Below are 27,297 nucleotides of genomic sequence, written 5' to 3'. Positions count from 1 at the left end.
TAGCCCTTGTTTGTCTTTGCTACATAGTTTAATGTTCTTTTTGTTCGGTTTCTTATACATATGTTTCTTTAGATAACTTTAGTAATTGGCTTAGGCCGTATATGATCCTGGATTTTCGCTTCGCTCTTCTCAGGAGAGAACACTTTCCACTCCTCGGCATAGCACATCATTTTTCAGCTATTCCTTTTCCGTTTAAGCTGCTAGACTTTGGAATGAGCTACCTCTTCATATAAAAAATGCACCATCTCAAGCTATCTTCAAAAAACGCCTGAAACATAATTACGCAGGGTGTTCTTTAAACCCCCTCACATCCGAAACCACAATGATCAATGTGGGCAAGAAGACATATTAGCATATTTAAAAAAATATTTAGAACAAAGAAAAATTAAAAAAAATATATTTATGTATTTTTTTTTTAGGAATAACTTTCTAAGCCTCTATTTTGTGGCTTGTCAGCAGGTGGGATAGATGGGATATGGAAGGAGGAAATTAAAAATACACCACAACACCCAGACCAATTGAGAAAAAAATCTTTCTTGGATTTTTTTCTTGCAACTGGCGGGAATCGAACCCGCGACGCCAGTTTCACAGATAGCCGTCTAACCAACTGCGCCACGCGCCTGTCTTTGAAAAAACAAATGGTTGCTTACGTCTGCAGGGGAGCAGTGAGGGGAGCGCGACGCAGTGTCAGACTACCCCCTTCTCTCTCTTCGTTTCACCCCTGCAGAAGTAAGCAACCATTTGCTTTTTTGATATTTTATTTTTTTAAATTTTATTCGTTCTAAAAAAATATTTTTTTGTGCCAAAATGTCTTCTTGCTCATACTGATCATTGTGGTTTCGGATGTGACAGGGTTTAAAGAACATCCTGTATATCCTCAGAATCCTGAACTTCTTGAATTTAACTGTTATATATTTTTATCCGTTTTTCTTTCCTCGGTTCTCTTTTCTTTCTCTTTCCAAATTCAGTATCTGATTCCACATACCTCATCATTTAATATGGATAACATAATGTACTTTCTTTTTTTTTTTAAAGCTAATATATGAAAGCTTTATCTTCCAGTTAAAAAACAGCTGTTTTTTTAATTAATTGGGTTTTTTTATGTACGTATCTTTTTAAACATATTTATGGTTTTTTAGGAAAATTTTTTGACAAGTCCGTTTTTTGGTTGGCTGAAAGATATTGCTTTTATTAATAAGTCCACCAAAGTACTTATTATTTGTACTTGAAGTTGTAAATAAATAAATAAATGTATAAAATAAAATGAAATACTCGATTGCTTAACTGGTAAAAAAATAAAAGTCGGACAGATTACTATTTTTGTAATGTCGTATATCCGATATAATAGTCATAACAAAAAAAAAAAAAAATTTAGGAGAGCCTAAAAACTAAATAAACACAATATCTTAAAATTACGTATTTTTTTGTTTTTCTTTTCATCCTTTAAAGCAAAGCCGATGTTTTATACCCACTGAATAAAATATATCTGTGGTTATTCCTATATATTTAAATTTGTATTAAAAAATGCTATTACATTTCTTGTCATAAAAAAATTTCAATTGTCATAAAAAATATTAGTTGAAAACGGCGGCGTTCAAATAAGTGCAAGAGTCATTAACATATTAATATATATATACATGCTCTGAGCCCTCAAAAATTATGACATTTAACTCATGCCCAAACGCTCAGTCGTAACCAGCGCTATTTAGTCATTCTAAGACCGCCGCGCCAGCTATGCGTGACGTTTAGAATCGAAACAAAAATGCCTACTTGTGTGTATTAAAATGTGTAAAAACCTTTCGGATAAACATTATAAACAGGATTGTGTAACTTTTCATAGGTAAATATTTGTTTGTAAGTGATTAACATAGATTAAAACAACTAATATTCAAATACAAATATTATTTTTTGCAAACTTAAGCCTAACTTCGCAATTGCAAAGCTCTTCTTAGTGGTGCACTGATAGAAATACGTTTTAAAAAAAATAATAAACTTTAGTTAGTTTTATTTTTTCATTCCTAAAAATCTAGTGAAAATAAATAAATGGGTCGAAATTATAAGGGATTTAAGGAAAGAACCTGGGGTGCTATTTTGAACCGCTCTCGCGGTCATAGAAAATACTTTATCTTGTGTATTTTGAATGTAAATACACGATGTATGGTTTTTCTACGGCCGCAAGAGCGTTTGGAATACCAGCCCTTATTGGGATCGTTAGGATACAAACTTTTTTATGTACCAAAAATAAATACCAACCCTTCATTTTTGGTAGCATATGCATGCTCGTTGTATGCAGCCCTGGTTTAAATAAACGGCACAAAAGAACTATGGGTACGTTTTCGTGTCAATACTTTTAAACATATTTTACTCTTAAGGGAATGTCTATGTATTATATATGTCAATGGTTAGAGTGTATTACACAGCCATCGAGCGGGTAAATCGTAAAGCAAGAATTATGTAAGTTTTTTAGCATGTGAAGATTTTATTATATGAATTTATTATGTACGCCTAACTAAAAATCAGATATTTTTAGTAATGATTCCATTTTTTCGGATGCACGATGTACGGATTATTTTACTCAGAGAAATGTTTAAAAAAATAGATAAACATTATATTTATTTCTGTCTAGTCAAACTTACTATGCTCATTCGAAGTATGATTAATTCAAATATGGAATCAAGATGTTTAAATATGGCAAAAGAAGGCAGGACTGGCAAAACACCTTTATGGTCACACGCCATAAACATATTTTTTTTTTAAAAGGCAGGATAACTTAAGGGAAGGCTAATGTTACACACGCTTGGAGCTAATCTGATATCGCGGATCATAAATTGGTCACATTCCTAATAGTGTGTTGGTAGTTGGTAGCAAGCCCAGACGTTCTCGGTGCGATGGTATAAATAATACTAAATGCACAGTAAAAGTATGAACAATATAAATTAAGCAGACGCTACAGGTAACATGTATGTTTGTCTTATAATGAAAAGGCTCAGGGGTGTCATAAGAAACCAAAAAAGGTAAAGTATTTTTAGTGGATATTTATAATATATAATATTTAAAACGTGTAATTACTTTTAATACACTAAATATTTTACTAAAACGATATTGATGCTTATTTTTAACATTTAAAAACTAGCAACAGATTTTTATTATTATGAATTGTAAATGATAAATCTATCTAAATATAACACTCATATTTGAAGAACAAACTTTGTGGTTATTCATTATAATAAAGCAAAGTTGATAAATTTATCGTTTAGTAAATGGAAAAAAGTTTATAAGAGGTGAAAATATATAATTTTTTAATTCGTCAAAAATACATATAATATTTATAAACATACAAAAACAAAAAGACAGGAAATACAAACAAAACAAACAAACAAACCATCACGCTGTTTCCCCGTAGGAGTAGGCAGAGAGGATAAAACGCCATATCACTCTATCTTTGCATACAGACATCGCTTCCTCTACATTCATACATCTTCTCATGCACGCATGCCGATTATTCCTACTTTTGACATGTCCATCTTCAAGTATTTGATGGACTTGATCGTGCCATATCTTTCTCGGCCTTCCTCGTTTTCTGCGTCCATCAACATTAGCATCGTAGATCCTTTTAGCCGTTCTTTCGTTGTCCATTCGCTCTTCATGTCCAAACCAACGCAGCACCCCTTTCTTGATTCTGTCGATAATGCATATCTCAGCCTTACACAGTTCACGGATCTCGACATTTGGGCACCTATCATACATCGTTTTACCCCACATTCGCCCGAGGGATCGCATTTCGACAGCATTTAACCCACTTTCATCATTATTTTTCCAATTCCATACTTTGCTCTCATATACATTAGAGTTGGCACTAGAACTCCATTGTGAACTGCTAGTTTAGCCTCCTGCGATATATGTATGAAAAATGAAAAATTATTAAAATATTTAATACAATAATGGTAGTAGCTCAGAACTAAATAAAAACGTTACTTCTCATCATGTTTTACATATTATGCATTATATTATATTTATTTAATAGCAGTTTACTGTATTGGATGCACAAGAACAAGTACAAGTGCTTGCCTCTTTATTGTGTGGTATTAAGTTCGGTTTTTTATTTTTAGATGGACCTTTTAATAAAATATCTACGATTTCATGTAAAACTGTAGTTGTCAAATAGCATATTAAATAAATAAATAAAAAACATTTAAAACAATTGTACCAAAACCTACATTTGAATGTATCTAAGAATATAATATTTGGTTTATGAATGCGTGTTGTGTAACAATGCTAATCAACAGTGACTGCAGGAATTTATAATTAATTATTTAATCATCCAAACTTTTGGTTTTTCTAGTTTTTGTCTGGGGCGCAAGGTGTCGCGAACGAGCGAATAGCTCTGGACAATCATTAATAAAAATGCCCCCACAGCCAGAAACATTTTGTCCCAATCAAAATATCTCTCTTCAAACTCCCGCAGAGATGGCGCGAGGATTTATTCTGAAATGGATACGGGTCGAAAAGATAAAGGAAAAAACGGTAAGATTGGTGATACTGTATTTTTTTATTATTTTCCAGCTGCATCATGAAGCAAAACTAATAAAATACACATGAAAATATGTTCGATGTACGTAGGTGTTAATTCTGACACCCAGCAATAAAGAGGCGTTTGTACATCTGCTGAATTAAATAAAACACAAAATGTTTAATTAGCATTGACACGAAGTTAGAAACAGAAACAGCGAAGATTTGAAAATGAAAACTGGTTTATAGGTTAAAAAATGCACAGGCTACTAACTGTTGGGTAATGATTGTTGCACTAAAGAACTTAAAATATGTAGCACTTAAATTGTGTGACATTAAAAAAACATTGTTTCACTAAAAATAAAATTAAAAACACTTTTTATTTTATCAAGATTAAATATTCAAAACATTAAAACTGAAAGTTTTGTGTAATTCAACAGCGAAACTGTTCATATTGTACAAATTAATGGTATTCGGGTTAGCTAACGTGAAACAGATAGACAAATGTATGATTCAGCAGTGAAATAGAGTATTCGATTAGAAATGTATTTTTATAATACCTAGTGAAGATAGACAGTGTATACAGGTATATATTTTCCTCATAATTGCATTACACTTAATTTGACTTCATTGTACATTTATCACTGTTTTGCAAACAGAACACATTGTATTATTTAGTATAATAAACGTCGATTTTCGGCACTGATTTGAACTGAAATTAATATTTTTATTTTGTGTTCAAAATAGAAGTTTATAGTTTGTGTTGGGCACGCTTAATAATTTTAAAAGTTTTGTTATTTTTTTAAATAAAAATAACATGGACGATGGAATCAATTCATTATACAATAATTAAATCATTGATGGTTTGATAAATTTATATCGTTAATCAATATCAGTTACAATGTACGTAATATAATGTAAATCCCTTCCATATGCAGTTTTGATTTGATTACCAATTCAAATGGGACAAATCAAATCAGATCAGATCGGAAGAGTGAAATTCACACCTAGCTAGTATAATTAATTGGGTATGGCTAATCTCATTCGGTTGAGCGAGACATTCCCCGGCCGAGTATGGGATTTATTATCTGTAAAAAAATATGATTGATAATCCCGATCGAAGTTGCAGTCGATGGACGAATTTGTGATATAATTAAAATATTCTACGAACATCGCGGCGCGAGATTGTGAGACTAACGAGAAAAGAAATAATATGAATCATTAACGGCGGCTTTCTTAACTTTGCCTCTAGCTGAAATAGAGTGACCAATATTGTCATGCATTTTGGACGAATGATTTTGGTGTGTTAGTGTACAGATACCGCATGTCCAATTTCCGTAGAACAGAAATTAATAAATAAAGAAAATATATCAAGGATACAACTGTAAAATACTAACGATTTTCTTTTAGTTACCCAACAATATCGTTAACCATGTTTAGAAAAAATATTTCAAGTCGACCATGACACGAATCGAACGCAGGACCTCTAGCATGGTAGGCGAATTCGCCAATCAGTACACCACGGCACGGGGCCGATTTATTTCTATTTGATTTCACTTTCAGGATTAGAAGCAGAGAGTAGCCATCGAGTCGAAAACATTTGTCTATGGTTCTAGTTCTATTTTACGCAGAGAACTGTATTATTCATCTACCTGGACACAAATTAGCGTCAAACTTAGCATAACTATTTGCCTATTGACTGACGTATAAATCACTAAGTTTGAAAGTAGTAAGCTATTTGTATTTTAAAAATAATAGTAAAAGATTATTTGAAAAGTATTATTATTGATTTATTTTTTACTATTACTAATTTGATTACTAACCACTTTGTTTTAATTTTAAGTCATTATCAACTAAACATTGTTATATATAAATTAAAAACATAAGAATTTCTTATCCTAGCTGTTAGTTTTTTTAATTTAAAAAAAATATATATATTACATAATTGAGAAATGTTTTTTTTTTCTATACAATCTACTTTTATATTTTTTTTATGTTATAGCTGTTACTTTAAAAAAAAAAACTAGCTATTGAGCTTGGAAAGTGACTTACACTGTTATATTTATTTTGTAATTTGAAGTTAATATAATTTCGAATATACTTTCACTAAATTGTCTAGTTTTAATTATTATATTATATTTCAGTTAGTTCTCAGACATGGGTCGTTCCTGATTGTGTCGCTATAAACTGTGTCTCTATCCCTAATAAATTTATGCACAATGTTATTGAGAAATAAAATTAATAAATTTCAGTTTAACATTTTTTTTGTAAAAGGTTCTTTGAACCGTTGATGGTTCAATTAATAAATAATAATTAAGATTTTTTTATGTTTCAGACCAAGTTTAATACAATGACGGGTCCTTTAGGTTTCGGGTGGCATGGTCACCCTCACCAGGTGAGTACCAGACATAAACGAGCCTCGCGGCTTTTTAGATAAAGCGAAGACAGCTCCAAAAAGAATCCACAAAAAGAGGCGATGTCAAAAGTTAAATTGAAAACAACAAGTTAAAGCGTGGAACTAAAGAGACAAGTTTAATAGACCCGCACTGGATTAGGGAAGTTCTACATACAGTATGTGGAAGTGCCACATTCATATAGATATCTGTTGGGGTCATAACGATACAACTCCATTGTTCTAAGTATGAAATAAAATTCACCAGTTTTAGCGTCTCGACGTGAAGAAAGGTATATCAAAAATGGAATCCCTATTTCGTAAAAATATGTAAAAAAAAAAAACACTGTAACCTGATGAAAAAAGAACTAAAATACAGTTAGCGATTAAATAATAAATTTAAACGTAAGACTGTCATTTGCCTTCTGGTAACAAACGATCGAGATAAGCTCATGTTAGTGTAGCAAAGTAGTGATCAGTACAGGTTTTTTTTTATATAAAATTAATTTATAAACCCTTACATTCATTTAATAAAATAATAATTTTATAATTTAAATTCATATTCTGTTGATGATAATACTTTTGACATCTTTTAAAAAGAGGCCTTTGTTTAGTTTCGTCTGAAAGTTTATTGTATAATTTCAGTCCCCGGTTTATTAGTCTTGATTGTACTTGTCCCGTATTCGAATGTTGTATGTGATTTTGTTTTGATAATCTAGTATTGCGTTTATTACATTTTGTTCAAGTTTTAGTTTTTTGTCTACAATCAGTGGCCAATTTGTTAATACACTTTAAAGATTCTAGTTGGAAAAGTTTAGTTACATTAAGTTGTTTAATTTTTTTTCTTCTTTAGTTGGTGTTAGTTACGTAAGGGAGTTCATATACGAACGTCAATTTTTTTTGCTGTCACTTTAATCTGTTTATTTATTGCACATACGCCACAGCCAATTACAACAGTTATTTGAAGAAACATATGTACAATTGTACAAGAAACAGAACCAAAAGGACATATAACTATGTAGCAAAGACAAATAAGGCCAATAAAATAATGGTATACAATATATTCATAAACACGATCAACATACAAGACTTAGAGCTAACGTTTATGACGTTTTGATTTCCTGTTCCCCATAGTTATTGCATACAACATATTAAAAATAAATAAAAAAAAACAATTTTTTGATTTTTAATAAATATTGAGATTTTAATTAAATTGTGGATAAGGGAATAAAAATTACAATGAAGTTTGATTACATCGCAACATCAACGTTGTTAAAGAAATCGAACGAAATAAAACATATAACTTTGTAAATAACGTATTTCGATAAATGTGTCAATATATTGTCGAACGAAATAATTGTGAAGATGTCTAAAAAGTATAACAATTGCATCATAAACATTCTGAAGTAAGGTTAGGTTATGTGCAAGATTTATTTAACATTTAGCTGTGGAAGGAACAGACAACTTCGATAATGGAATATTATGTGTTATTTAAGAAGAAATAATTTTTCAATACTGTTTTTTTTTTTACGAAAATATATAATTAATACAATGACAGTATAACACGCATTTCGGAGATGCACCATTTTTCTTCTGTCGGGCAGATTATTAGGCTTTTGTCTAGATCGGTTTTAAGGGCGATGACACTGCGATACATATTTATTAAATACCCCATACTCAACATACCAGGGTGGATGGAAGAAGCAAGAACATACAACGAACATAATTATTACCAAATCAAATGATAATACAGCTTTTAGTTACTTAAAAAAATTGAACATACATAAATTGCACTTCAATGTACAATAAAGGGAAATATGAAAACATATTAGCACGTAGTGAAATACATTAGATATTACAGTTAATTCAAAATATCATCATCATGCTTTTATCCGCACCTGATGGGGGCATAGGGCACTGGGTTGCTTGGGTAAATGCAGCATATCTCGATCGTCTACTACAGGAACGTAAAGTTAGTCTTACGCTTTAATTAAAATAAAATAAGTGGACGAAAATAGGGGAAATTTTAAATGAAATAAAAATACAGATTATAGAATAAAATTATCTCCACAAGAGGTACTACAACTAGTACTTAAATAAGGATAGTACGTATTGTTATTTTCATAATTAAATAATATTATTTTTGCAAATTTGGAGGCGGCTGCTTAAATGAAAGCATTCGATGGCAATCAAAGAAAAGCAAAACCATCAGGTAGTTTTATAAATACAATAAAAAATAAACTTTGATTTACTATCAAGTTTTTTAATAATCCAGGTGGGTAACTAACACGTTTACACGATTCACAGTCAGATTTTTTTGTTTTTATTTATTTTGTGGGATGTTTGTAAAATAAATTCTTATGTATCTACTCTTATAAACGAACTGTAAGACAAAATAATCATTTTAGTCATTTGTAAGTGAAAATGGTAAAATAATGTAAGTACTAATAGACCAACAAATTACAACAGGGATGGAGAATACCTTAAATAAGGGAATATGGAAGTCTAGGCATTTACAGGGCTTATGACATGTCATTGGCTGGTTTAAGTGGGCACTTTACACACCGTGTAACATTCACCATTTTGCCTATGTTCGAACATCCATATTTCTTCAATTCTTCCATTTGTTGATTTGACACTGTTGTAATTCGTTAATCTTAATGACTCCAGAGGGGGTGAAATCCAGTCTTTTGTCTACGAACATTTGGACAAACTCAAATATTGTAATGAAGCCAATAGACCGTTTGATACACAAGAAATGGAATAATTCAAAAGACAGCATATGAATAGAGATATTATGATGATTCCTTAAAATTAAGAGTGATATATTTTATAGGTGTTCGCGTACAAAAATGGTATGTAATGGCGCAAAGACAACAACATTTACACATTAAGTGTTTTTTGATATCATTTTACGTGCAAATAGAAATAAAAATAATAAAAACCATAAAACAACCAGCGCCGTGGGTGTTTTAAACAGTTTTTCTTTTGAAAACCAAGTTTAAATTACACGTAGCAGAAGATTCAATAGCTTTGTTCACAGTGCAATAACTATTTCGGTGTGTCTAAAATTTTGAATAAAATAACTTCACAATTTTATGCGGGTAATTAATTTAAGTTTTTATTTGCATATTCAAATCAGGGAGTATAAATAATCAATTATCTTTTAATTAAAACTACCAGAATGCATTTTTCAATATTTTTCGGCTAGACATTCAAGATTTCTATTAAATAATATGTTTATTTTATAGAATTACGGACGTAAATTCATTTAACTCTTGAAGTGGTAAAGCCGCAAAGTTTATAGTAACTTTGTTATTTTAATAAATTAGGTATACAAAAAGCTAACTCAATAATTCATATCAATTCGAATTACATATTTTACATTACGTTAAAAAAAAGTATCGCAGAAGCAATAAAGGCAGTCGTTGATTTAAAAAAAAAAGTTTAATTTATTAATAAAATATACCGATCATAATTGGATTTGCCGCTGTCGGAAATGTAATTACCAATAAATAAGCTTATTTGTTTAATAATTTTAAGTAAATTTAATTGGTATCATTTTATTGACAATACCTATATAAATTAATAATAACATGGCAACTTTCACGCCATCTCCGTTTTTTTTTATTCCCAACAGATATAATTTTTTGGAAGCAAAAATGGATGCGTAGTAAAAAAACAAGGGTAGGTATATTGATACCACGAATTACGAACACATTTAGCGGGCTCAATGCCATTGAAATGATTTTAATTCATCAAACATAATAATTGAAATAAACACAATTTAAGTCTTGTCATTTAGCAATTTATTTTTGTATTTTCCAGATAATATTCGTAACAATTAATTATTCGCACGATTAATTAACTATTTATAAGCCAAACACAAGGGTTCATACCTGTGAATTAATTGGTTAAAAATATAAAATAATACAATAAAATACAGATTATTTGTAATTTTTTTTACAAAGTTTAATAGTTGAGACATTAAAAAACGGAATCAAATTTCTAAATATATCCAAACATGTTGAAAAAAGACGAACGTTTTTATTTTTAAATTCGGTGTGATAAAGAAACCCACAATGCAATAAGTCGGTCAAAGCAGTAAGAAACAAATAAATAGGAATTAATACATAGTACACGTGCATTGGTACCATTTCAGAATAAATCCATGGGTAGGTTCGACTGCAATAAATAAAAAGTTATTATGAAATATTGGCGAAACGGATGTATTGGGTGAAGCGTGATATATGAAGATGAATGTCGGAGTTTGGAGTATGGCTCAGCCCACGTGATTGGATGAAAAGATGAACGCCGTGCCGCCAGCGAAACAAAATAATAATATAGTGTAATAATAAAACAGGAAATAAGGACAAAAGAGAAACATGGCCATTGGCATAAGTACGATCTCCGTTCCTTCTATAAGAGAGCGTTTTGACGATTCATCGAACCGCCGAATATTCGCTGTGAAAGGTGTCAAGTCGTGAACGTTTTAAAACATTTGATAATCAAGTTATGGTAAAAAAATAATAATGATTTTTTTTGACATATTCGTATTTGAATCGTTAGGGCTGGACTTTGGTTAAAAAATCGTGAACTGTTCTATAAAATAGTAAGGGTCCATTATACCACCGCAGTACTTGAATCCAGACATGAGAATTTTAAATAATTAGAGTTACAAAAGAAAACTCACACAGTGACTTAAAGTTACTATTTATAAGTATGCTTACACTTAAAACACTTTATTGCTCTTTAGTTCGCCCTATTCTTGAATATGCATCTGTAATCTGGTCCCCTCATTATGCTGTTCATATCAAGCGCCTTGAATCAGTTCAACATCGTTTTATAAGAAAAATTGCATGGAAGATGGGATTGGAAAGAGGAGACTATTCATATTCTGATATGGAGAGGTTTTTAAGCATATCAAGTCTTGAAAAACGCAGATGCATTGCAGATATAATCTGCATGTATAAAATTATGAACTGTCTCATTGATGCCCCTGAAATTTTGCAAAAGATTCTTTTTAACGTTCCCACCCGTAGACTAAGAAATAATGAAATGCTTTTCCTCGGTCACTACAGGACCAATTATGGTGCACAGTCGCCTTTGCCCAGAATGATCAGGCGGGTGAACGATCATCAAGATCTTGATTATTATGGTGTAAGGATGTCTTTCTTTACAAATCAGCTAAAGAATCTGTATAGTTAGCCTATGCTTTTTACTTAATCTAAAAAATCTATCATCTGTCTTTGCTGCTTATTTCTGTTCCTTATATTTTTTTATTCCTTTGTAAAAATTTCTTTTAATTGTAATGTTTATAATGGACTTTGTCCGTAAATAAATAAATAAATAAATAAATAAATAAATAAATAAATAAATAATGGAAACTCTTATATACTTCTGGAACACTAATGACAAAATGAGATCTCAACATAATATTTTGACCAGATCGGCAGGAACCATTTGTTATACAGGACCTTTTATAAATACAAGTTTTGGACAGAGAAATTTCTGTTTCTTAGGACTGAAATTTTTTAACACTTTACCTACCACTATGAGAAATTCTAAAAACAAGATTATATTTAAAAGGTGTGTTCATAATTGGTTATTGCAGCGCAATAGAGAAAACTAGAATCTGAATCGATTCAAATTGTGTAAAGAGGGTAATTTTTCATTTAAATTTGTATTTGGTACATATATTATAATCTACATATTTTGATTTATTTAACGATATCTTTTTATTGAGTAAGTTTTTTTGTTTTATGTATTGTATAATTTATGTTTTAATATTTGTATACAATTATTTTTTACGTTATCTTATCTGGAATTTTATTATTTATGCTGTTTTTTTGTATGGTTTTTCTATTGTATCGCGTGTTATTATAATTGTATTAATTTTTCTATGTATTTTTTCATTGTTAATTATTATGGCTTAACACGGGCACAGCTTAAAAAGCCTTAATAAGTTCATGAATATGAAAACGAATGTAATTTTGAATGAATAATAATAAATTAAATAAAAATTAAGAAAATGGCTCCAAAAGTGAGAAATATGGGTGAATTATTTATTTTTAAAAAATACATATATAATAATACTAGCATATCGTTTTCTTCTTATAATAGCTCAAACATAACAATAAAAATAATAAAAAACAGCCAACAACATGCAATTGTTTTTGATTAAACTAATTCGTAGTTACATGGATTTTATTAAGGATACGGTAATTGTATAAAACCAGTGATAAATTTAAAAAACACATTAATCAATAAAAATACATTTATAATAAATCATTTTAAAGCTTGATTGAGTAGCCGCTCTTTCGTTGGTAAGTATAAAATACCGAAAAAATGATGAAAACGAGAGTTCGTCTAAACATTATGACAGGGGTAAAATAAAGACGACGAACTGACGAATCGAACGAATCACGACATGATTTGTGCTTGATACAAAACGACGGGTAATGAACAGGCGGGTGCCACCGAAATTTTTAATCGAACGCCTCGATAGATTTATTCTGCCCTTAGGGGGTTGGGGCATAATAAATTTAGTAGCACGGGGTGATGTTATGCGGAAGCGCGCTTCCAGCAACGTTTTCATACGCCATTATTTCCAAAACTGGAGCAGTGGCTCGCCGACAGAAGCAATCACCATTTTGTGCCTTGTAAAGAGCCGACATTTTCCGGTAATTATTGTACGAGCGGCAAAAAGTCATCATTGTTACGTGTGAAAAATTGCCCGCCATTTTGAAGGCCTGTCAATCTACTTTCGTAAATAGCATTGCGAACAAACTATGTATATACAATTTTATAATTATTTTTATTCCGATTTTTTCTAGATTTAACATTTTTGAATTGCTCTTTAATATTTTATTTGTTTGATATTGTTTATATCTGTTTATTTTCATACGATAAATGATATTTTTATATTGTTTTTCTGATTTGTTATGCTTTGTGATGACAGTATGGCTGGTTGGGTATTGCACTACCCGCTCAATCGAGTTAAATTAAAATGCAATCATCCACAAAGATAATAGCGTAATGCCTAAAGTTTTTTGTATCACGCACGGGGTTCCGGCGTAGATTCCTGGTGGAATAACATAATTCTTACTTAAACGAAAAACACAACCCCAACATTACACAAATTAAAATCCAACTGTATAGATGCCCATGATATCATTGCTCAGATAAACCTCAATGTACCTCGCCGTAACCTGCGTACCAATCCTGTCTTTGCTGTGAGAAATTATAAAACTAACATCGGATTATTTTCCCCTCTGCCGAGAATCCTCAGAACAGTGAACGAAATCTCATTAAACGGTACTATCGATGTGTTCCTACAGCAAGGGCATGCATTTAAGAAGCAAGCGGTGTTGTCACTCCTGATTGGTGATGACTCACTTGCCATGTCCGCCTAGATTATGCCATATTTTTACCTTTTGTAAATTTAAATAGATTTAAAAACTGTTTGGATTAAGTGTTATATATTCTCATTAATGCCAATCTGTTAGGGCTTACATAAGCCTGTTGATAGGCTTAAAAATAAAATAAAAATAATAAAAAAGAATACAAACATAGAAATCATAATATTTTTTTTTTCAAAAGATTACGCATTACGATTACACGTGTTTAATCCAAATATTTAGTTTTGGGGCCATTTTCTAACGAGTTGTAAATAACTCACTATTAGAAAACGGGAATCAAGTTGGGGTAGAGTGGGATTCGAACCACGGACCTTTGAGCCGTGAATCCGAGACACTAGCCACGGGACTACAACCCAATTCAATATAATCACTAGATTCTCAACACAAAGACAACATAAACAAATGAAAACCAATATCACTTTCGAAAAAAGGGATTTTTAGTATTATGCGATTAAAATCTATAACATACTTTCAATGTAAATTAAAACAATAAGTAAGGAAAAAATGTTAAAAAAGGCTATAAAAAATGGACAGTGGAGGTGGGTAGAAGTAAAATGGATTGTCTCATTCGCCCAAACCAATATTGAATCACCTGCTCCACAAACGTATGGTTCATGTTATGTTTTTATTATTTTGTTGTGCGTTTTATAATTTAAATAATATAGGTATACACAAATTAAATACAAACGTAAATATGTAGTGTTTAAAAATGTCTTAACATTTTGTAATTCATCTCTGTATATTAAGTCTTCTTTGTATATTCTCACATGTACAAAAAAAAAGTATATTGTTAAGTGTCCTCGGCACGGGTAACGCGTGAGGACGCATTAATTTTATTCTTTATTATTGTTTAAAATGTGAATAAAATGAATAAATAAATAAACATCTTTGTAAAGATCTAAAAAAATAAAAACTAAATGTGTTTTTTTCGACTATCGTAACATATTTAAATTATCGATATTATGTGATGTAATTCAATGCTGATCTTTTGTGGTGTAAAAAATGTTATAATCTTACTAAAATCCGCATATAATGGTTAAATGTGTCTTGTAAGGATGATTTTTTTTACGATTTTACGCATTAAATTATAGCCTACGGACAACGAAATATTGTTTAAAATAAACATCAATGAACCATTTTCTGTCGTCCTTCTTAGACATTTCTTAAGTCCAATTGTGTAAAATATTAAACTTCGTAACTGTACTGTATGTTTCCTGAATAAAAGAAAATAAAATAAAAAATAAATAAATTACTAAGTGATGGGTTGAACTCCAAACTAGGTCAATACGAAAATTTTTTTTTAATCGATTTTAATTATTATATTTCACGTCATGCTATCTATAGATACTGAATTTTAAAAAAATCGATTTAGATGACAAATATTGTAGATATAATGTAATGTAATGTATCAATTTAAGATAGTTGTACAAAAAAAAATACTAGTTAAACCCTTAATATACACAAAAATGAGTTCTAAAACAAAACATTGTCATGAATCCAGACGCTTTCCGATGACACCATATCTACCTATGAGAATGTTTGTTTTTAACAAAAACCATCGCCATACCACGAAACAATGCGATAGACCCAGCATCCCTCATCTCTTTCGGTAACTCATTAAACATCATAAGTCTTTTACGGTACACATTGTTCTGAGTTGACTGGATTCTTGTTTTAGGGAGTCTGAAATATTTACCTCCCCTTGAAGAAAAACATTATACTAGATATAAGAGGAATGACCCCGAAAGCGGTCGACATACAACTTAAAAGTACAGTGGTGTATATACACATATGAAGAGCAAAATGTCATACAACAAAGTTTGACACAGGCAAAGTTACTTTTTTATGGAAAAGGTTGGTGTTTTTCACGGTAGGTACTTAAAAAGAAATAAAAAAACCATTAAAAAGAAAAGAAACAATACACAGTAAATGCATTTTCTATAGGAGGTACGTCGTGAAGTGATTGGCGCGTTAGCATACCATTCTTGAGGTCCTGGGTTCGATTCCAGGCAAGGTGGACGTGAGTTATTGATTTTATTTTAAAGGTTATTTAAACTGCAATATTTCATTGTTCTAAGCTGGCATCTTAAGCGTAAGACTGCTCACCGAACCTTAATGTAACAGTTGATCGAAAGACGCTGCTGTTGGATTACAAAAAGAGTGCCCAATGTACCACTGGTTACAAAGGGAAATGATGATTATGATAAGTACCTACTATTATTATTCAATTAAAGCGTAATTTGAATGTTTGCGAACTGCGTAGTAGGAAAATTACTGAAATTATCGGAGAGGATTTTTAAAAATCGTGACTGATTTTAGTTAAATGATTGGGCAATTCATGACGGGATCTGGCGCCGCCTGTTGTTCGCCCACGCAAGTTAGGCGGCATTCGGTCGGTAATATTTTCTCGGAAGCGAATTGATGCACCGACAGGACACGTCATAAGGCATAATGGCGACAGCATGCAGCTTTGCAATTTTTATGACGATTGCAATCGAAAGGAGAGAAATCACCGCTTAAGTTACAGTCCAAAATTCATAATAATTACTAGTCCATATTGTGCAAACTTGAGACGACGAAGATGTATACCTAGGCATATGTATAAATTATAAATACAAAACGCAAAAGTTTTGCACTATAAATATAACAACTAATTTAATACACTTTCACCACTAATATAATGTACTAATATGATGGCTTAGAAATAACTCAATAAAAAAAGTTTTTGGTAAAAAACATTTTTTTGATATCTTCGGATGAACTCGTATTTACTGTTAGCTGTAAGTAAAGAAGCTACTTTTTGCTTTTTGACGGTTGGTACATAAAAAGGAATGAAAAACAGTTAAAAAGAGAAGAAACATTACAATTGAATAGAATAGTAAATACACTTTGTATAGGTACGTCGTGAAATGGTTGGCGCGTTTGAATACCATTCATGAGGTACTGGGTTCGATTTCAGGCAGGGTAGACGAGAAAAATGGATTTTAAACACAAAGATGTACACTTTTACGTATAAATTATAAATACAAAATGCGTAAGTTTTGTAATATAGATATTATAACTAATATGAAACGCTTCTTACACCACTAAAATAATGTATCTTTATGACTTAATAAATAATATGGTCAAATTTTCAGTTCAAAATGAATGTTATCAAACCTCTTAAATGGGAATGCAGTGTCAGACTATTTTGACGAATAGGTATTTGAACATTGTTTTTCTGTCACTTTCTCGCAAATGCCTACAAGGTTCGGCGCAAAAAAGGCAACTGCACGTCGGGCTGATTATGCCTGAAGGGCCATTTACATGTGGACAATACAAGAGATATGACAATATTGCCTTGTCTCAGCTCCGTGAACAGCCTCGACCGCGAGAAACAGAACGCTCGGTGGCGATGTCTCGGAACAGTTTTGTGTCCTACAAACTGATGTTTACACGTGGACAATGGTCGAGTCTTGGTATAAAACAATATTCTATTGTCCACGTGTAAATGGCATTTAAGGAAAATCGACAAAATCGACAAAATCTACGTTTTCTTTTCTGTTTTCCGCACCCCGAAATTGAATCGAATTTGTTTTATTTTTTAAATATCAGAATGAAATTTTCAGAATTGACAGAACCGTTGGCCGTTAATATTGTCGGCCTCGTGGTGTAATGGTCAGCGCATTTGCCTGCCGTGCGGGAGGTCTCGGGTTCGATTCCCGACATGGATGATCTGAAATAATAATTCAAAAGGGTGTTTTCACGCCAGAATATTTCATAGTCCCTTGTCTGGCACCTGAAGCGTACGACTGATCTTACCTTCATGTAACAAAAATGATCAAGATACGCTGCGATTGGTGAACCAATGCAGTTCCCTACGCACTATTAGGTGCGGAAAAGGAATGATGACGACGAATACCGTTAATTAAAATAAACGAAATGGATTTAAAACTGTAAATTGTATTTTTAAAATCAATATGGATATTGTGGAGAAATGTTTTCATACATAAATTTAAGAAAGAAATTTTTAAAAAATATGTCATTACAAAAACGCAACATGTTTGGCCTTGATGGTTGTGAAGTCAAGATTCGTGACAATGTTCTAAACAAATTTGAATAGTCAGGAACAAATAAATACGAATTGTGACGTATAAGGGGCGTGGCCAATGGAATGGCCGTTTTCGCGGGAATTCAAAATAACAAATTGAAAAATATTTTTTATGATACTATCAAATATTTTTTTTTAACTGGACAGTATTTCATAGACTTTTTTTATTTAAAAAATGTTTTTGAAAAAGTGATATTTCCCTATAATACATCATATTTGTATACCGTGTATCCGAAGACGGCAGCTGAAACTGAGCGCTTTTAAGGGTTTTTGGAAGGTCCTAGCTCCCATAAAAAACTATTCATCAAAAAAGCTAAGCGATAGAAAAACACCAATGGTAAATATTTATAGTGTGTAAAAAAAATCAAACACTGCTCTAATGCCATAATCCAAGGAGAAAATACGAGAATACGTTTGTATGAAGAAAAGTCAGACCGCGTTTCCTCTTAATGTGAATCAAAATTTTGAATCAATCAACTATACGTATTATAAAAATCCCTCTCTTCCACTCCTCCACTCTATTTCCTCACCCCTTAACCTTCATATTGTTATGTAATATAATATATTCTTTTTTCTCTTTACTGAGTAACATGTTCTCTCATTATATTTGTGAAAAACTTTAACTGGATGTATGTACATTTTTTATATTTTTATATAACAACTGTTGTTTTTCCGAAATAAAAAAAATACAAAATACATAATGTATCAATGATTAAACCCAGTATTTAATTATTACCCATGAATTTATAAGAAAAAAATACGTCTAGTGATATTTTTTACTATGAAAGAAGCTAATAAAAATTGGCAGCCTCGTGGTATAGTCAGCGCATTTGCCTACCATGCAAGAGGCCTCGGGTCCGATTTTCGACATGGTTGATCCGAAATATTTCTTTTAAAAAGGAGTTTTTACAGCTTGCCCACCACATACCGCATTTGAAGACATAAGTCTCCTTGGCGGTGCCCACATACAGGGAAAATTTGCTCGTTTTTTAAAAAAATATTTCATAGTCCCTGGACTGGCACCTGAAGCGTAAGACTGATCATCTTACCTTGATGTAACAAATATAATCAAGATATGCTGCGATTGGTGTACCAATGCAGTGTCCTATGCACCATTAGGTGCAGAATGGGAAAGATGATGAAATGATTTTAAAATAATTATAAGGGAATTGGGTATTGGTCACGTGGCTAGTGTCGAGGACTCACGGAACAGAGGTTCGTGGTTCGAACCCCACTCTACCCAACTTGATTCTCATCATCTTATAGTGAGGTATTTACAACTCGTTGAATGGCATCGAAAATTTAAATGTATGGGAAACGCAGAAGAACACAAATATTTATTTTTCACAAAAAGTTATAGTATTTCAAATACCAAAAAGTTATAGTATTTCAAATGCTGAAATGTTTTAAAAAAAAGTTAAGCCGGGAAATTAAACAAAAATAAAACGTCACAAAGACATGATTTGTTTTTGGGTGATGTTATCACGTTTTGGTAAAAAGCTCCAATATAGGAACAAAAATATATAACAGCGCCATCTATTATTTTTTGGTCGAATGACGTTAACGTTTTGCACAATCTCTTAAGAGTTATCATTTAACTAACGCAGTTGCTAACAGATGGCGCTTTCAAATAACATACATAGTCTACATAATCCGAAATATTTATAAGTCTGAATTCCTAACAAAGATTGTTCTGGGGAAACTGATTAATCAAATAACGTCGAACATAAAAATAATGCGTATTTGCATGAATGAGGCATCTTTAAAACCTCTGACAATTTTATGACTATATCCATATTGAAACTAAAAATGAAAGACTATAATTTACCAGATCCCGATAATTTGTGATGTTAGCGTTAATCAACCAATGTAATCGAAATTCAAAACAATTGTTTATATTATACACATATTTTGATGACAGTCATTCTTTTAAAAAAGCTTTCGTTAAATAAATTTCGAAAGAGTACATTAGTAGACTTTTCTCTGTAACTAAACTTTTTTCATTATCACAATTGCATAAACATATTTAAATTATGTAAAGTATTTACATTCAATTTTTCACATTGTTTGTTATTTAATTGAAGCATGGCCGCAATTATTTCTGATATAAAATACAGTTACAAGTTACAAAGACAATATTATGAACATCTGGTACATTAACAATATTACAAGTCGACTGAGTAAATAAAAGACAAGTGATGGTCGAATCCACATAACAGTAATACTTGAATTTGTGGTATCACTCATCTTGAATTTCGATAATAAATTACAATGAAATTCCATCAAGAATTTTCACTGCCAAACTAGGAAGTATTAAAATTCAAAATTCAAACTTACATCTCGCAGCGGAGTCTTGAAGCACACAATCCGAGTTCCAGCTATAACCGCTCCAAGATTGGAATACGGCAGCCATCTGCAGGAATATTTTTCTTAGAATACACACATTATTTCATAATTTCTTTAAATGTAAATGAAAGTAAATTACCAATAGTAAAATAGTAGCATTAAAATATAAAATACATTTATTAAATACTTAAATATTTAATTAATGCTTCATAGAACAAAAAAAACAACAAAAAGGGAGAAAAATCAGTATGACAATGACAATGTATACAAAGACTTTTTGTATTTTGTATACAAAGAAGTTCTTTGCTCAATGTTTATTATTGTGTTTTTTTTATAATTGTTTATTGTTAACTTTTTAAAATCATTCTTATATTGTTGAAATTCCATTCGTCGATGCATTTTGTAGCTGCAAGACTTTTTGTGATGTTAGCTATCATATAATTTTTATCATATTATATAAATGTTATCAACTATCAAATATCTTAATTTAGTAAATGGGGTCTAAAATTTCAACCGTCCATGCGCTCAGTAGCTGCAAGACTTGTTGTAATCTAACTTCTATTTTTATAAATTTGCTTTTTTTTTCGTTTTTTAAAATATCACTTAAACTCTAAACTTCATTGTCAAATAAAATGTTTAAAAATAAAACCGTAAATAGGGGCTAGATTTCTTACTGTCCATGCGCTCTGTAGCTGCAAGACGTGCTGGGATATTTATTTATTGTACAGCGCCCTTGAGGTGATTTTCACAAAAATGGCGCTATATAAATTATCCAAACATTATTATTATTAAAGACATAATATTATTACTATTTTTTAAATTTTATCATTAATAATAAAACATAATTATTTTATAATACATAAAAAAGATATTGTACTGCCAGTAGCTAAATCACAAATAACTATCGACGAGCTAATAAGCGACGAGATAACAATTTCTCACCATGGTTGTTTATCGTATTCGCGATCACCATGGAACATCCGTGAACACCTAATATTAAATGTCAAAATATGTACGTTTCACGACGGTATAATCCTGCAGCGCAATCACATATTTGAATTTCACCGGTGTAAATATGGAAAATATTTTAAAACTGCCATTTTTATTTATTATTTATCATGCTATTTATTGCATTTAGCCGGCGGTTGGCAAGACAAATGTCAAGAAAAGCTGTAGCTGTCGCCATAGTAATTGTAATTTAATTTTCACTTTTTGGTATTAGATACTCCTTACTATTTTGCAAATGCAATATATTGTATTATTTTTTAAAGTAAACGCTGATTTTCCGCCAATGAGCTGTATTTATTTACGAGGAAAACAAAAAACAAACCGACACGAGCGTTGACTTAGAGATTACACACGCGTTGACTTATGACTGCGATAACTTAAGCATGTTCATTATTGTTCATTTTGATCGCTCAAATGTTTAGTATGTTTTTAAGAACGTCGATAGTTATTTGTGATTGCGAAACAGGAGTTATAAAAAAAAAAACACTTGGGACGGTACATAAAAAGAAATCATTTTTGTGACAATACATAATATTAGCTGATACAATCCAAAATAGTAAGAAAATATAATATTATTAGAAATATAAGACACAGTATTATACGCTATTTATAGAAATTATATTAATAACTATTACCATCAAAATGATTCAAATATTTTTTTTTTATTGCTACAGTTTTATATTTACTATTGGTAACCCCAGTGAGGTCACATTATTTTTATTATTAATCATTGTATATAATGGAAAAAAAATAAAATAATAATAAATCATTTTTTAGTTCATCCATTAGTTTATTGAATTGGGAACAGCCAATATTTTCAAGAGATTTTTTGACGAACTTTTTTGACCAAAATTTAGATACATGAAGAGTTTTTGAATATTGTGTATTGTGGTTGAAATTATCATGATTAAATGTGTATGTTAAATTTGTGTGAGCAGAAATGTTTATGACATTAAAAATAGTGTTGGCGATGTCATGCATCATATAATTTATTATTTCGCTATTTACTTTGATGAAAAGAACGCAAAAGAGAAAATGATTTGTAAGTGCCACAATTGAGTTTAATGAGAATGAGAATTACCCATCATCTGCAACATAATTAAGTTTTTATTTATACGTGATTTTAAATACCCAAAACATTTCATGAGTAGTATAACATACAGTGTTTAATTTATTTTGTACACTTCTTATAATGTATAATACGATAAAAATACATTTTATTCTCTTGATTTATTGAATAATTATATAAAAATGCTAGGCATCACTTAGCAAGTAGCTTTTGATATGATTTTATCTTTTTGAAATGAATACTTATTGTAAAAATTCACGAGAAAATATATTTCAAATACGCACAATAATTAGACCCCCTATTGATATTGAAATTAAACATGTCTATGTAAATGTATGATTCAAAAGCTGTCGAAAGAACTTGCACAGTATGGTTGTTAAAGTAATTAGAGGTTTTGAAGATGCAGCAAATCAGTTCAGCTCTTGGCATGCCTGATGATAATAGCATTTGATATAACGGTGCAAAATAGGTATATGTACATTTATGATGTGTTCTTTATACAAATTATAATCTTCTGTCATCTCAGAATGTAAAAAAATGTTTTTCATATGAAAAGTATGCAGTACAAACAACTAATTTGACGTGATGATTCTTCAAAATGTAATAAGCAGTATCTGTCCACCATCATGTCCAGTTTCATGAAAAAATAAAACTAATAAAGTTAGAGGTACAGTACAGTTTCTATAATCCGAACAATTAAAAACCAAGAATTGTATATCAATAAGGTTTTTTTGTTAACAGTGATGTACACATGTTATAAGGCATAATGGGTATAATATAAGAGTTAATTATTATTATTATTTTTTTTTTTAATATTAATACATTTTAGCGCTCTTCTAATTTCATCATCATCATCATTCCCTTCAGCACCTAATGGTGCATAGGGCACTGAAGGTAAGATGATCAGACTTACGTTTCAGGTGCCAGTCCTGGGACTATGAAATATTCTAGTGTAAAAATACCCTTTTAAATAATATTTCATGTCAACCATGTCGGGAATCGAACCCGAGACCTCTTGCATGGTAGGCAAATGCACTGACCATTACACCACGAGGCCGACTTTGTCTTATAATTTAACCAAATGTTAAAATTTTGGAGGCCATTTTTCAGGAGTTGTAAATAACTTACTATTAGAGGATGGATATCAAGTTCGGGTAGAGTGGGATTTGAACCTCTGATTCTTGAGTCCGCAACGCTAGCCATGGGACCACATCCTGATTGGGTATAAAAAAATTGTAATTCTTTTAATCCTTCAATTGGCACAAAACCATAATCTGATGGGTGTCCATATTGTTTTCGACTGGCTACTCCAAACAAGAGTTAAAACTTGAAATGCTTCTGTAATGCTCTCATTTTCGTTCAACGCAATTTTGTCAATTTCATCATAAGTCCATTATTTCTCCACATCTTTTCTGGTAATCAATGCATGAACTTCTGGATCCTTTATATCATCTACCAAATATGATATTCGCAATTAATTCATACTCGGAATCGGAATCTACATCTATTTCCTTAATGAACTCACCCTGTGTTGGTCAAACTTTCTGCCACAATTTCTTTATTAAAGGATATCATCCCGAAATTCTGGCAAGTAATACATTCTTCTTTATCCTGACTGTATGTTGCATTTACTAGGGGTCAGCTCTCCTAGTTCTCAGTCTAAACGTCGGACTAGAAGATCGTTTTTTTACAGCCGGTTGCCACCTAACGCCGAGACGGAAACCCCTCTTGCTAACCGAGGCTTAGGATGCCTTTTTTGACTATTGTTGCTCTGTTGCCATCTTCAACAGTGTCCCACCTTACGCCGCTGTCTCGGTAGTCCAGGTAACCTGAGAGAAGAGTTGTTCCCCTTCCGGCTATTCCGCCATACTGATACATTTTATCTCCACCATCACAGCCATTCAGGTCTCTTTATCCATAGTCCTAGGCAAGGAATCGCATTATACCCTGCAACACTAGGTTTTCATCCAAACTTAGTCACCTAAACGCTCCGGTCTACTGAAGTGGAAGGTGCCTACCCCCGTAACGTGGATGCGCTGAATGAGGATTATTCCAGTGGCAAGTTGTACACTACATTACATAAATTTATTTTCTTGAGGATAGATATGATGCCATCTCCATCACCAATAATTTTCAAAAAGAGTTTTTTGCGATATGAAATTTTCTCCGCTCGCATAACATTTTGATCCATGGGCTGCAGGAGAGGAGTATAGTTTAAAAGAAAAAACACAACTGTAAGTCGTCCACCATCACGTATCAAATAGATACAATTTTGATGAGTAGGATCATTATCGAGTAACAATAAGGTTTTCAGGGGGAGCATTAGTACTTTCATTCCCTCACCCATCACCCGATGCGATGGTTCAGAATACTGGAGGTTCGGTTTACAGTGGGTTCGGACAACAGAGAGTATACTGTATTAAGTATGTCATCGAAGTACATGTCTGACATTCGAAATCTCCAATAATTAGTCGATCGTAAAGCTAAGTACACTCGGCAAAGACTATTCTTCCTAATTTTGTAGGCGCCCACACTTAACTACCAAACTAAGTAATCAGCACAGAAGACGAACAGAAAAATTATCGTTGCTTATAAATATTTCAATATAGTATGTATAACCTTTTAGATTTTTACGTGTACAATACAAATAAACAATATGTTGACACATATTTTTTGGTTATAATTTTCATAGTGGTTTTTATTAAGTGCGTGACCCACGTAACTTAAAAGAATATTATTACGTTTAAATGCAGCACAAATCTTTCAAGTTTAAACAGTAAAATTTGGTAAATTAAGTCCATAAATAAGAATAAATCATGTAATAAATCCGTACCTGTCGGGGAATTTCATAATTTGAAGAGGTAACTTGCTGAATTATATCAGTAGAACTATGTCGTGTTTATTCTCTTAATGCGTTTTTGTCTACTCAAAAGAATAAACAGAAAGTAGTTACAATTACGACGTTGACAGAAATTTATTTGGTTGAAATTTGGGTTGCTGATTTGACAATTTCCTGATATATAGAAGATATCTGTAGTCTGTGATATATAGTAATTTACTGTCGATAAAGTAATTTTTCGTTTTACCCGAAGACCAACACATAGCGGTAAAACAGGTTTCTATTATATTGACCCACTTTGTAAAATAAGTTTTCTTGTTTTTGATAGATGGCTCAAAATATTAAAGGTGTTTGTTTTTACTATTCTGCGTTGATTTGTTTTAGGGTTTTAGCGACATCTGTTTTTTGTTGTTATCGGCACGTCGATGGAAGCAATGTCGGCTGATCGCTGATCACAAATTCATTGTAAAATATATCGACAGATGCTTATAAAGGAAAAAAAAAAAAAAACATTTGTATAAATTGTCGTTATTTTTGGATAAATTATTTATCTGCGTTGGTATACTGGTGTATTAATTTCAATCATAGTTTATCTTTATAACACGTAATAATATTTTTAGATTTACAGAAATATGTATGCAGATAAATATATACCGGCATAAATTTTTAATTTATAGCCCAAAAAATGATGATAATTTGGTAACGAAATATATTATTTCAATAGGTTCTCATGTAAATAAATGTCTGAGAAAAATCATCATCATCATTCCGTTTCCAAACCTAATGGTGCATAGGGCACTGCATTGGTACACCAATCACTGTGTATCCCGTTTATTTTCAATATGAAGGTAAAATGATCAGTCTTACGGCTCAGGTGTTAGTTCAGGGGCTATGAAATATTCTAGTGCAAGAACATATTTTTAAATGAATATTTCTTTTCAACCATGTCGGCAATCGAACCTGAGAGCTCTTGCTTGGTAGGCGAATGCGCTGACCACTACACTACGAGGCCGGCAAATATATGCATAATATTACATTATTTGTTCGTGTTTATGTGTAACTCGTTACCAGCTACGATACTGGCTGTTAGTGTTATGATTTATTTGATTTTACACGGTGAAAATGTACTAAAAAATAATAAAATGACCGACTACTCACTGATGTAATTAACTAAGTTGTATTCACCAATTAATTATATTATATCTGCCCCAGGGCCGTAGCCAGATATGCCAATCAGTGTAGATTAAAAAAATGTTAAAGCAGGCTGAATTTTTCGCGTTTTATAGACAAATACTTACGTATAGGAAAATACCAATATCATAATCTGCCCACACCTAATGGTCCACGGGGCGTTGCAAAGGAACACTAAATGAAGCGTATATCGATCATCTGTCACACGAAGGTAATGTGATTAGCCTTACGCTTCGGGTGCCAGTCCAGGAACATGTAGCAGTATATCAATGGTATTTCTGGAGATGAAGCATTTTTGGAGTATTCAGAAAATTTAATTTATCTGTAAGCATTTAATGTTCATAAAGCCTGCCAAATAAACCATTTGCGTGATGTTCCGCGATGTACACCGCGAATTTCTAGTTCACTACCCGTCAAAAATTGAGGTTTTAT

At 31.5% G+C, this 27,297-nt stretch overlaps 1 protein-coding gene across 1 annotated transcript in view; it reads right to left on the bottom strand.

The window, feature by feature from the left end:
* The window catches only part of LOC148276593 (RNA/RNP complex-1-interacting phosphatase homolog), a 75,132-nt gene extending 49,231 nt beyond the window's left edge, over positions 1 to 25,901 (bottom strand). The window contains exons 1-2 of the mRNA XM_088234052.1: positions 25,669 to 25,901; positions 20,750 to 20,825 (exon numbers count right to left, since the gene is read on the bottom strand). Of these exons, the coding sequence (XP_088090178.1) occupies positions 20,750 to 20,825; positions 25,669 to 25,685 (93 nt within the window). The 5' untranslated portion in view covers positions 25,686 to 25,901. The remainder of the gene's footprint in view (positions 1 to 20,749; positions 20,826 to 25,668) is intronic.
* Between the last annotated feature and the right edge of the window lie 1,396 nt (positions 25,902 to 27,297).

This window comes from Micrasema longulum, unplaced genomic scaffold, assembly GCF_059751315.1.
Source record: "Micrasema longulum isolate JH-2025_06_02 unplaced genomic scaffold, ASM5975131v1 h1tg001188l, whole genome shotgun sequence".
NCBI classification, from domain to species: domain Eukaryota; kingdom Metazoa; phylum Arthropoda; class Insecta; order Trichoptera; family Brachycentridae; genus Micrasema; species Micrasema longulum.
Note: the sequence above shows the minus strand (reverse complement) of the source record. Positions and strands in the feature narration are given on the sequence as shown.